This window comes from Phyllobates terribilis, unplaced genomic scaffold, assembly GCF_046119375.1.
Source record: "Phyllobates terribilis strain yellow unplaced genomic scaffold, ASM4611937v1 Scaffold_304__1_contigs__length_2301189, whole genome shotgun sequence".
NCBI lineage: Eukaryota > Metazoa > Chordata > Amphibia > Anura > Dendrobatidae > Phyllobates > Phyllobates terribilis.
In genome coordinates, this window is record NW_027363064.1 from 626,291 (window position 1) to 638,725 (window position 12,435).

A 12,435-nucleotide genomic window follows, 5' to 3' on the forward strand; every position below is an offset into this window, starting at 1 on the left:
AAGGCCATTAGCTTTGAAGTGCTCTTCAGGATTTGCAGCTTCATGATGCTTTGACTTTCTTTGGCACTATTGTTGAGCATTCAATAGGTCCTTTGCAATCTGGAATCTGCTACCAAACCAGCTTCAGAAAGCAGAGTGGGACACTTTTCCCTGAGTAATATCGTTTCTTCAGAGAGAGGTTTAAGGTTGGCAGCTCCAACTTCCAAAAGAGACAGATCTAGATTGTAGTATTTTTTTTCTCTCAAAAGTCGTAAGAACTTTTACCCAAAATGTTGCTAAAATCACTGCCCTGAAAGACAAAAAATAGTCTTGGACATCTTCAGCTTCTGAATGTGCATCATTTGTAAGTTTTCCGTAAGAAAGAACTTCATCAAGAAACTTCAAAATGCTTGGCAGCCTCTATTCTTGAGCTCCACCGGGTGTCACTTAGACCAGGGTTCCCCAACTCCAGTCCTCAAGGCCCACCAACAGGTCATGTTTTCAGGATTTCCTTAGTATTGCACAGGTGATGTAACTATTGCCTGTGCTGATGATGGAATTATCACCTGTGCAATACTAAGGAAATCCTGAAAACATGACCTGTTGGTGGGCCTTGAGGACTGGAGTTGGGGAACCCTGACTTAGACCATGTAAAGGCCTTCCAACTGCATCAAGTTGGAAGACCGTTGCTAAACAGAATGTATAGCCGGTTTAGGCTTCCAAAAAAGTCTTCATTTCAGGACAGCTTGCAACAGCATGAACACCCACAAAGTTTATAGAATGGGCAGTACAAAGACAAAAGAGAGCCCTTGGAAATTTCACTAGAATTTTGGCCCTTACACCTTTAATCCTACCAGACATGTTTGCTCCTTTATCATATACCTGGCCTCTGCAGTTTTTAGGTCAATGGCATGCTCATTCAGTCTTGATATAACCATGTCCTCAATTTCTTCTCGTGTCTTCTGAAAAAAAAATGTATGTCTCTCTGGAGACGTACCTCAAAAGTACAACGCTCTGTTCAGTGCGTGAGACATCTGAAGTAGCATCACAAATAAAAATAAATAGCTTCTTTCCTATCTGAAAATATGGCATCCAGGACATGTTTTCTATAAATATTTATAAATTTATTTTGTATTGTCCAAGATAGATAATGAGCTGGAATTTTTTTGCTTTTTTGACTAACCTTGAATTTTCTAGATGCTCTTTTAGTACACTGTCATATTGTGATTTCCAAAGTTCCAAGAAAATTGCCGTTATGTAGATCTCAAATTCTCTGCAATATTCCCCTGAAAGCCATGTTGCATTAACCTAATTGCAGTGTCGCATCCAAAAGTCTTTCTAGAAGAGTCACGAGCTTCTCCGCTTCCTTCGCTAAACTTCATTGCATCTCAAAGTCAACAGCATGGCCACCTAGGGCATTTTGGAGGGTTCTCCAACTCCAGTAGTGCTTCCTGTTCTGTGCAATATCTTCATGCTCTGGTAACTTGAGGTACAGGCGATTCCATTTGAAAACCAAAGGATTAAAACCTTCTTTCCGATAAAGTCTGCTCCCAGTCTTGATTCTCTGATCAACAGAAAATGCCATGCACGCTACACAATACATTGCTTTCTTACTTGGGCTCCATGTTAGCCAATCCCTGAAAAAATGTTCATGCCCATTAGATGACTTGGCATATAGGAGAAAGTCACTAAAAGAACGGTCATCAACATCCTTAGGCAGAGATTGTACTATCTGCTTCAATACTTCGTTATTAGAAAGCCCTGAAAATACAATCTTCTCCCTTTCCTTGTCCATGATGACATCTGGCCACATTGCTGGGTCTTTCCAATCGATTTCTTCTCCTTGTAATGTTACATGAATGCACTCCTCTGAAGAAAACGACTCTGTGTAGTAGAGGCGAGAGAGCCTTTAAGAGAACTCTTACATGATGCTTCAAAGATGGAGAGAGATTGCCATCTGCTGTCCAGACACAGTCAAGCGGAACCAAGATATACAAGAGAAGTTGAAGAGAGAGCAGATTTAGATGCTGGACCCGGTCAGGTGACTTCCAGGAAGGAGTTCCTGGAGATAAGAGGCCAGCGCGCCAAGCCTGAGGAGTTTTTGGCGCCAAGCAGCAGAGAGGAGCAGACGTGCTCCCTGCATGCTGAGAAGACCTGCGTGGCAGGCCTAAGCCGGAGGCCTGCCAGGTGCCATAGCCGGGCAGCGGTGGATGAGCTCCGGATCCCTCACAGATGTGACCCAAGTGCTGTACCTACTGAGGAGAGTCGGAACCTGCTTGCGGTGCTGAGTGAGTTCGCGGAACCCGACGTCGCCCGCCGACAGACGAGATCTGGACCCCCCTATCCCCGGCTTGAGAGACTGCCTCCAACGGCCAGGAAGAGAGGAGTTGAGAGACTGCTGAGCCAGGAAAGTCACGCCAGTAAAAGCAGAAGAGCTGCATACGTGAACAGGGCCGTCACTTCTTCTGTTCACTCACGGTACCGGGGCCAGTTGGGTTTAGGTACTCAGGTTGGGAGGGGAACAGTTGGGGCGGAAGAAGCTAAACTTGCTTTAATTGATTTTGTCCGGAAAAGACTTGCGGCCTAGCGGGAATAACCGGTGACCCCCACTAGAGCCATATACAGAGATAAAGAACTGACGTGGTGACTCCCCTGACTGGGTGCACTACATTACTTTGAGAGACTTCGTATTTTGCTAATATTTCAAATTACCGTTCAATACCCTTGTTGCTATCCCCTTGCTCAAAATACCTGTTTTATATATACATTAACTGTTTATAATCATCTCTGACTGTCCCTGCCTTGTGTCTCTGTGCGTTGCATTCCGGCAACTGCATTACATCTGCACTTTGGCAGCAAGATTGTCCTTCATATACATGTTCTAAAATGGAACATGACCATGAAGGCACTGGCTCTTCTTCCATCTCCATAAAAACAGTGGGAGGGAGCATTTTGTGAGAAGGACTCTTTGGTGACATGGTACTGGACCGTGTTTCCGCAGATTCTTCTGTTACTGCACCAGTTGGCATAGCTGCACCCTCTTTTTACAAGTGGGTGTGTGCGTGCACCTCATCACTTTGGGGCTCTCAACTCCTATTATGCCGCAAGAACCAGGGTGCGCCGGCAGCTTGGGAACAAAGAGCGGGTCGGCAGTGTCTGACGTCACTGATGTCAGATGAGGCCAGCCCACTCTGCTGCGGCCATACAGTGTAAGTAGCTGCGGCTGTGAGTGACTGGGGCCCAGATCTTAATAAAGCCGACGCGGCTTCAGTCACTGCTCAGTACATAGTAATCGGCTGCTCTAACCGCGCACTGGCACTGACTGACAGTGTAAAATGTTCTGCGTATAGCTATGATTATAATGGAGTGCAGATATTGTGGTGCATATACTTACCGCCAGTTTATGAGTAGATCTGCTGACTCCTTTATCTTCGATGTCTTCCATTGGGATCCGCTGTCAACTTGATGCTCAGCTGCATAAAAAAAAAATCCGGCCTCCTTCCTCCCCTTAATAGCCGGCCATCACACACCTTTTCCCAACACCCATGACAGCTTTTTCATGAGTGTGAGGAAATCTTACTACCGGTAATGGTAAAAATGATCATAGACATGTGCAATGATGTTTGTTTAAAAAAAAAAATCCGGCCTCCTCCTCCCCTTAATAGCCGGCCATCGCACACCATGTTATTTCTTCTCAGCCCAAGACAGCACCGAAAGATGGAGCTGTCATGAGCAAGAAGAAACCCAATTACCAATTAGTGTAAAAAGTTCTGCACATGTCTATGATTATAGTGAAGCGCAGGTGTTGTGGCGCTTATACTTACCGCCAGCATATGAGTAGATCTGCTGGCATCTCTTTCTTCCACTGGGATCCACTGTCATCTTTATGCTCACCTGTAAAAAAAAAAAAAAAAAAAAAATCCGGCCTCCTTCCTCCCCTTAATAGCCGGCCATCACACACCTTTTCCCAACACCCATGACAGCTTTTTCATGAGTGTGAGGAAATCTTACTACCGGTAATGGTAAAAATGATCATAGACATGTGCAATGATGTTTGTTTAAAAAAAAAATCCGGCCTCCTTCCTCCCCTTAATAGCCGGCCATCGCACACCATGTTATTTCTTCTCAGCCCAAGACAGCACCGAAAGATGGAGCTGTCATGAGCAAGAAGAAACCCAATTACCGGTTAGTGTAAAAAGTTCTGCACATGTCTATGATTATAGTGAAGCGCAGGTGTTGTGGCGCTTATACTTACCGCCAGCATATGATTACAATATCTGGCTTCTCCATCTTTAGAGTCTGTCTTTGGGGTCCCTCAGTGATGTGTCCATGGTTATCTTCATTCCAGCAGTTTTTCCAGATGATCAGTGATGTTCACTCTTCGGTTCTTCAAGGTCTTCTGGAGGCTGAGGAAGACAGCTCGCTCTGGTGACTATGGAGCTGGTGTCTTGTCAAGGGTTTCCATGTTGACAAAAGAAAATCCCTTGAACATGGCCTGGTCCTTTGCTGATAGAGGTGACTTTTTGGCCTCCGCTGCTTCTAATTTCTCCAGATGGTGTGGTCGAGAACGGTGATGAGCTTTAGTTGGCTATAAAACAAAAAAAGAATCATAACATTAAGAATATGACTTTTTATCACATTCCTGGTTTTAAACTGCACTAAAATTACCAAAATCTTAATCCTTCTGGAGAAGGATGATGTCCACATTAACTTGAAAGTGAAAAGTGAAATGATCTGAACCATCAGACCAGGACCAGCAGCTCTGGATGATGTTGGTTTAACAATGTTAGTGTCAGCGGTAAATAATACTCAACAGAAAGTCAACACCAAAAAATGATAGAAACAACTATCAGCTTTCAATAAGTGTTCTCTACCCATCATTGTTTCCCCTATGCAGAGATGATGGTGCAATGTGATCTGGACATATACTTACTACAGGGATGTGTGGTGGAGGCACTTTCAGGGCTTCCACAGAGACCCAGTCAATACACTGGAAAAACACCTGCTCTCTGATGTTACCATGGACTCCTAAGCGTCTGGCTGGATCTTTCTGTAGGAGCTAAAAACAATAAAGTAAAACCCATGAAGGTAAGTGGTAGAGACAATAAAACATTCTCACGACATCACCATTTAAATGAATATTATACAACCCCTAGTACTAATAACTTGGAGTTATACTGACCTGTTTAATGATGTCATCAATGCCGGAGGATGCCTCATCGAGTGTCAGATGGAACGTACACTCACTGGTAACCATATCTTTTAAGATGACACCAAAAGAATACCAGTCTACTCCGGCGTTATACTCCTTGCCAGGAAAAATCTATCATGGAAGAGAGAACAGAAAGGTCAAAATGTTAACACCCCATGGACTATAATTTTTGTGAAAATTAAATAGGAAAGCACTATTGTCTGCACCTCAGGAGCCATGTAGCCCGGTGTTCCAGCGTATTCGGTGGCTGTTCGGTCTCCATGCATGTTGTCAATTGCGAGACCGAAATCTGTGATCTTAATATGGCCCGTTTCAGCCACCAGGATGTTCTCGGGCTTGAGGTCTCTGTGGATGACGCCCTTGGAGTGGAGGTACTGGATTCCACAGACCAGTTCAGCGGCATAGAATCTGACAGAAAGACATGAATGAGTGTAGCTTCCCGAGGAGAAGACAAGAAACACCAAGATCCAGCCAATATTATCTACATGATCAACCAGAACAAGATGACTATATACAGAACATACAACAAATCCTGCCAGATCCCACTGATGAATAATGAAGCCACTCAGGTTTCTGTCGCTGCAGTCTACAATATTTTTGATATAAAAAGCACCAGAACCCAAAGGCATATAATACAGCACCGAAGTGAACAGAACCAACCCTAGACATTTATGTACAGTTATAATCAGGATTGTAGGTAACATAAAATGTACCTTGCGCTGGGGATGTCAAGCCGCCCCTTCGTCAGTAGGAAGGTGTTAAAGTCCCCGCAGCTCACGTATTCCAGACCAAGCAGCACATAGCGCTGTAGCACAGAAAAACGTATAAGTATATTTATATGCAGGTAAAGTTGCCAAAAGATTACAATATCTACACACATACTACAGAATAGGTCAGTATAACTATAGGCAACAGGATAAATGGAAGGTTGATAGTATACATTTCCCATTTAAGAGGGATTACATTTCAGATGTCCCAACATTTTTTCAATGTTCTAGCTGACGACCATATGAGGCACCTCTAATGACAAATGACACCTTAGGGATCATAATTGTGCTCCTGTGGAGGGTTATTTAAATATGCGGTTATGTATAATGATTTTCTTTAGAGTGGCATACGGAGATTTAAAGGACTGCTGTACATTTTGTTTAATTAATATTCAATGTAATTTTATTTCAGACATTTACAGGGGATGCCCTGTTATTACTGAGGCTCGGGTCAAGCATGGTGCCAGTCAGAGGTTTACTGCCTCAGAGGGGTTTTACTGCAGGGGGATATTTACTGCCTGGGGGGTGTATTTACTGCTTGTAGGGGGGGTATTTGCTGTGTGTGTGAGGGCATTTACTGTGTGTGTGAGTGCATTTACTGTGTGTGGGGTTGGTGCAGACACAGTATGGTTAGTGGGGGGATGAGTGTGGACATAGTATGAGGAGCAAGGGGAAAATGTATGCGGACACAGTATTGGGAGCGAGTGTCATGGGTGTGTCAGAGGTGACAGACAGTCGCCCTGCAGTTGGTTGCAGGAAATCTCTACATTTGGCATTACAGACAACTCGCTAGAGGCTGGCTGTCTCTAGGACCCAGCGGCTACCTCCCTCTGGCTAATTATCTCCCTCGTGTGGGTGTATAATTAACTGCTGTGTCTGAGAGGGAGGTGCCGGCGATATTCATTACTACTTGTGAGGCTTTAGCAAGAGCAGTACTTCATCCTCTCTGGAGCTTGAGGCCGTGTGTTCATTTGTCTGGAGTCGTCTAAAGCTAAGAATCTGGGCTCCCTTTTCCTTTTGTGTTGCACTAGTCTTTCCCACACCAGGCACGACATTATCACCGGCCGAGCACGTTTTGAAAAGGAAAAAAAAAATCTGCCTTTTTTTTTTCTTTCTCTGTGTGTTTTTGGGCGTGGACCTTTTTTTTTTCCTTTCTCCCTACGTACGGGTTCAGTTGCAGAGCTCGCAGAGCAGTTTCACAGTCTGCCTCTGGAGGTGAATGACTTCCGCTGTGAGGCTTAGCAGCAGCATTAGCGGTTACAGGTCGCCAATCTGAAGGTCTCTGCAGGTAGGCCGGTCCAGCCTGAACCCAAGGTTGTCCTCCTGGACAGGTTTTCAGGAGGTAGGGATACGTTTTTTTGTATTTAAGGAGGCATGCAAATTATACTTTAAACTTCATCCTTACTCCACTAGTAATGAGGAGCTACGGATTGGTATTGTGATATCTCTATTACAGGGAGATCCTCAGTCATGGGCGTTTTCTTTACCGCAGGACTCTGTTTGTGTCCAGTCTGTGGAGGGGTTTTTCGAGGCTCTGGCCCTCATTTATGATGACCTTGACCGAGTCGCCTTGGCTGAGTCTAGGCTACGTCGCCTTAAGCAGGGAAATAGGTCAGTGGAAACATTCAGTTCGGAATTCCGCAGATGGGCAACGGATTCCAAATGGAATGACTCAGCCCTTAGAAGTCAATTTTGTAAGGAGCTTACTGAAAGGTTGAAAGATGCCTTGGCAGTATATGAAACCCCTCAGTCCTTGGAGGCTGCCATGTCTTTGGCCATACGTCTTGATAAACGCCTTCGGGATTGACAGGTGAGACCACCTTCTCCGGGGCCTTCTTGTTGGGGTTGTGTATCTCTGCCAGGGGAGCGGTCTGGGGGTGAACCAGTATTGGGGGAGGTGGAAGAACCCATGCAGTAAGGGGGTGTATCTGCATCATACATCTCCCCGGAGATTCACAAGAAAAAAGGCATGTTTTTTTTTGTGGGGAAAAAATTTCTCTGTTTGCTGACAGTGGAGCCGGAGTCATCATTTTGGATGCTGAGTTTGTGAAAACTCATGGTCTTGTTTGCTGTACTTTAGATAAACCTATTTCCATATTCGCCATCAACTCGATGACCCTTGCAAAGAGAGCATTTACTCAGATTGTACATAATGTAAAAGTGAGTGTGGGGTCAGTTCATTGTGAAATCATCCCTTGCTATGTTCTGGACAATCTTCCCACACTGATTGTCTTGGGTATCCCTTGGCTTGTTAAACATAATCCGTTGGTTGATTGGAAAACTGGGGAGATTATTGAATGGGGAGATTACTGCCATGACAACTGTCTAGATATTTCCCTTGCTACTGTCTCTACGGAAATATTACCTGCTTTTCTGTCTGGTTTTGAGGATGTTTTTTCTGAGAGGGGATGTCAGGATTTGCCCCCTCATCTTGCTTATGACTGTCCTATTAACCTGACCCCCGGAGCTAAACTACCTAAGTCCAGACTGTATAATCTTTCTGGCCCTGAGAGACAAGCCATGAAGGATTTCATTGCGGAAAGTCTGGAGAAGGGACATATCAGACCCTCATCTTAGCCCGTGGCTACAGGTTTCTTTGTGAAGAAAAAAGATGGCGGTCTACGTCCCTGTTTAGATTTCCAGGAATTAAATCAAATTACCATCCATGATCCATACCCTCTTCCTCTGATTCCTGATTTGTTCAGCCAGGTTGTGGGAGCTAAGGTATTCTCCAAGTTGGATTTAAGGGGAGCCTACAACCTGGTTAGAATCAGAGAAGGGGACGGATAGAAAACAGCGTTCAATACCCCGGAAGGACATTTCGAGAGTCTGGTTATGCCTTTTGGTTTGGCCAATGCACCTGCGGTATTCCAGAATTTCATAAATGATATTTTCCATCATTTGATAGGGAGGTTTGTGGTGGTCTATCTGGACGATATTTTGCTTTACTCCACTGATTTTGAGACTCATCAGGGGCATGTTAAGCAGGTACTCCAGATATTAAGGGATAGCAAACTTTAAGCCAGACTAGAAAAATGTGTTTTCGCTGTTCAGGAGGTGCAGTTTTTGGGGTACTTGTTGTCATCTTCGAATTTTCGGATGGATCCGGACAAGATCCGTGCAGTCCTTGACTGGGAACGTCCCGAGAACCTGAAGGCTCTACAACGTTTTCTGGGCTTTACTAATTTTTACCGGAAATTCATCCAGAATCACTCTGTTACTGTGAAACCCCTTACTGACATGACTAAGAAGGGGTCTGATTTTTCCAAATGGTCGGATTCTTCCATCCAGGCTTTTTCTTCCTTAAAGAATCATTTTGCCACTGCACCTATACTCATTCAACCCAATGTTTCTCAACTCTTTATTGATGTGTCTGATGTCGGGGTTGGGGCTGTGTTGTCTCAGGATTCGTCCCCTGGTAAATGGCGTCCATGCGCCTTCTTTTCTAAAAAAAATGTCTTCGGCTGAGAGAAATTATGACGTGGGTAATAGGGAACTTTTGGCGATCAAATTGGCGTTCGATGAATAGCGACATTGGATGGAGGGGGCTGTCCATCCTATTACTGTTATTACTGACCATAAGAACGTGTCATATATCCAGTCAGCTAAACGTCTCAACCGTAGGCAAGCCAGATGGTCCATGTTTTTTACTAGGTTCAATTTTGTTGTCACTTTTCATCCAGAGGTCAAAAATGTCAAGGCTGATGCTTTGTCCCAGAGTTTCACTGGTGGTGGTGACCATGAGAACCCTGCCGCGATATTACAGAAAGGTGTATTCATTTCGGCACTTTATCCTGAACTGGAGGGTGAGGTGCTGGAGGCACAGGGGGACGCCCCTGCCTCCTGCCCTTCAGGAAAGTTATTTGTACCATCCAATCTGCGCTGCAAAGTAATTAAGGAACATCATAACTCTGTGCTTTCTGGGCATCTAGGTGGTAAGGCAACGGTAGACCTCCTCGCTAGTCGTTTTTGGTGGCCGGGTTGCATCAGGATGTAATTGAACACGTAGCTGCTTGTAGTATTTGCACGCGTTCTAAGGTTTCGCATACCCATCCGTCTGGTACTCTTCTTCCGCTACCTATCCCTAGTAGGCCATGGACACAATTGTCCATGGATTTTATTACTGACCTACTGGTTTCTGCAGGCAAAACGGTGGATTTGGTGGTACTAGATAGGTTCAGTAAAATGGTTTATTTTGTCGCATTGCCTGCACTTCCAAATGCCAATACACTTGTTCAGGTGTTCATAAATGAGATTGTGAAGCTTCATGGGGTTTCCTCCCATGTGGTGTCAGATCGGGGGACCCAGTTTGTTTCCATGTTCTGGAGGGCATTCTGTTCTCGACTGGTGGTGCAGCTGTCCTTTTCCTCTGCCTTCCACCCTTAGTCGAATGGACAGACCGAGCGTGTCAATCAGAATTTGGAGACCTACCTCAGGTGTTTCGTTTCCGAAAATCAGGAGGATTGGGCATCCTACCTACCGCTGGCAGAATTTGCCATTAATAATCATCGTCAAGAATCCACTGGCATGTCACTGTTCTTCGGTGCATACGGTTATCGCCCACAGTTTGATACCTTTAGTGGGGGAGAAGCTTCAGGAGTTCCTAAGGAGGAACGGTTTGCTTCATCGCTCTCCTCAGTATGGCAGGGTGTGCTGAGTAATTTAAAGATCATGGGAGACAGGTATAAATGTATGGCTAACAGAAAAAGCTTGCAAGGTCCGGACCTGAATGTGAATGACTTTGTGTGGTTGCCTACCAGGAATATAAGATTGAAAGTTCCTTCTTGGAAGCTGGGACCTAGGTTTATTGGTCCCTATAAAATAACCGCCGTCATTAACCCAGCAGCGTTTCGTCTTGAACTTCCTCAGGCCCTTAAATTCTACAACGTGTTCCATAGGCCCTTACTTAAAAAACATGTGGAACTTCTTGAACCCTCGCCTCTACCACCGCCCCCAGTAATGGTTGATGTTAATTTGGAGTTCCAGATTTCGAGGATTGTAGATTCTCGTGTCCAACGTCATTCTCTACAATACTTGGTGCACTGGAAAGGCTATGGTCCAGAGGAGAGGATGTGGGTTTCAGCATCAGAGGTGAACGCTCCCAGATTGGTTCGCTCATTTCACACCTCTTTTCCTGAGAAACTCGGTCCTGAGTGCCAGGAGGCCACTCGTAGAGGGGGGGGTACTGTCACGGGTGTGTCAGAGGTGACAGACAGTCGCCCTGCAGTTGGTTGCAGGAGATCTCAACGTTTGGCATTACAGACATCTTGTTAGAGGCTGGCTGTCTCTAGGACCCCGCGACTACCTCCCTCTGGCTAATTAGCTCGCTGGGCTGGGTGTATAAATACCTGGTGTGTCTGAGAGGGAGGTGCCAGCGATATTCATTACGACTTGTGAGGCTTTAGCAAGAGCAGTACTTCGTCCTCTCTGGAGCTTGAGGCCATGTGTGCATTTGTCTGGAGTCGTCAAAAGCTAAGCAATATCCCCCTGTTTGACTACCCTTGTTGTCTATAGAGTTTAGTGGAGATCTACTAGTGCTCATCTCCTCCCGTCCCTAGCCTTAGCCATACGCCAGGGAAAGTCAGGGCGAGGCACCCGTGTAGCGATTGATGAAGAGCCAATATAGGGAGGGTAGTTGAGACAAGGTGACACTAGACCAGACTAGCAGGTCTCCCCTTCCCCCTTTTCCCTAGAGTCTGGACTCCCTTTCCCTTTTCCCTTTGTGTTGCACTAGACTTTCCCACACCTGGCGTGACAGTGAGGGTGATGGGATGGGTTCAGACACAGTTTGGGGAGTTGAGGAGATGTGTGAGGAGGCAGTATTGTTTAGTGGGAGGGTAAATGTATGAGGAGGAAGGGGTAAATGTGTGAGGAGACTATTGAGGGGAATAGTGCGAGGAGACAGTAAGGGGGGGATAAAAGTGTGAGTGGGCACAGAATAGAGACTGAGTAGTGTAGGGGGTACCATAGGGGGACAGTGTAAGAGCACAGCCAGGAGGGGACAGTATACCAAGGAGGGGATGAGCAGTGTGATGAGAAGGCACAGAATAGAGATTGAGTAGTTGGGGGTAAGCATTGGGGAACAGTGTAAGGACATAGCCAGGAAGAGATTGTAAGCCAAGGAGGGGGAGAGTATGGTGCAGGGGCATAGTATAGACACTGGGCCCTATAAGGGGGACACAGTGTGAGAGGACAGTGTGAAGAAGGGGCCCAGTATGGAAAGGAGAGTGCAGTGTACAGAGCATGTACCATAGGAGGGACAGTGTGGGGGTGATAATTCATGCCGGGAATATAGTGAGGGGCAATTATTTATTCAGGGGTTCAGCATAGGACACATATTTTTATTCAGGAGCATTATAATGCCATTGTTATCTTTAAGGGCATCGTGTGGGATGTGCTGCAGAAGATCAGAGAAGATAGAAGTCTGCAGAGACGAGCTTTGGATGAGAAAACTCATCATGGAGTCTGGACAAGATG

The 12,435-nt window shown here is 45.5% G+C and overlaps 1 protein-coding gene across 1 annotated transcript in view; it reads left to right on the forward strand.

The window, feature by feature from the left end:
* The first annotated feature begins 5,061 nt into the window (after positions 1 to 5,061).
* LOC141220808 (SH3 domain-containing kinase-binding protein 1-like) overlaps positions 5,062 to 12,435 on the forward strand; it is a 34,267-nt gene continuing 26,893 nt past the window's right edge. Inside the window, exon 1 of the mRNA XM_073666409.1 lies at positions 5,062 to 5,067. Within this exon, the coding sequence (XP_073522510.1) occupies positions 5,062 to 5,067 (6 nt within the window). The remainder of the gene's footprint in view (positions 5,068 to 12,435) is intronic.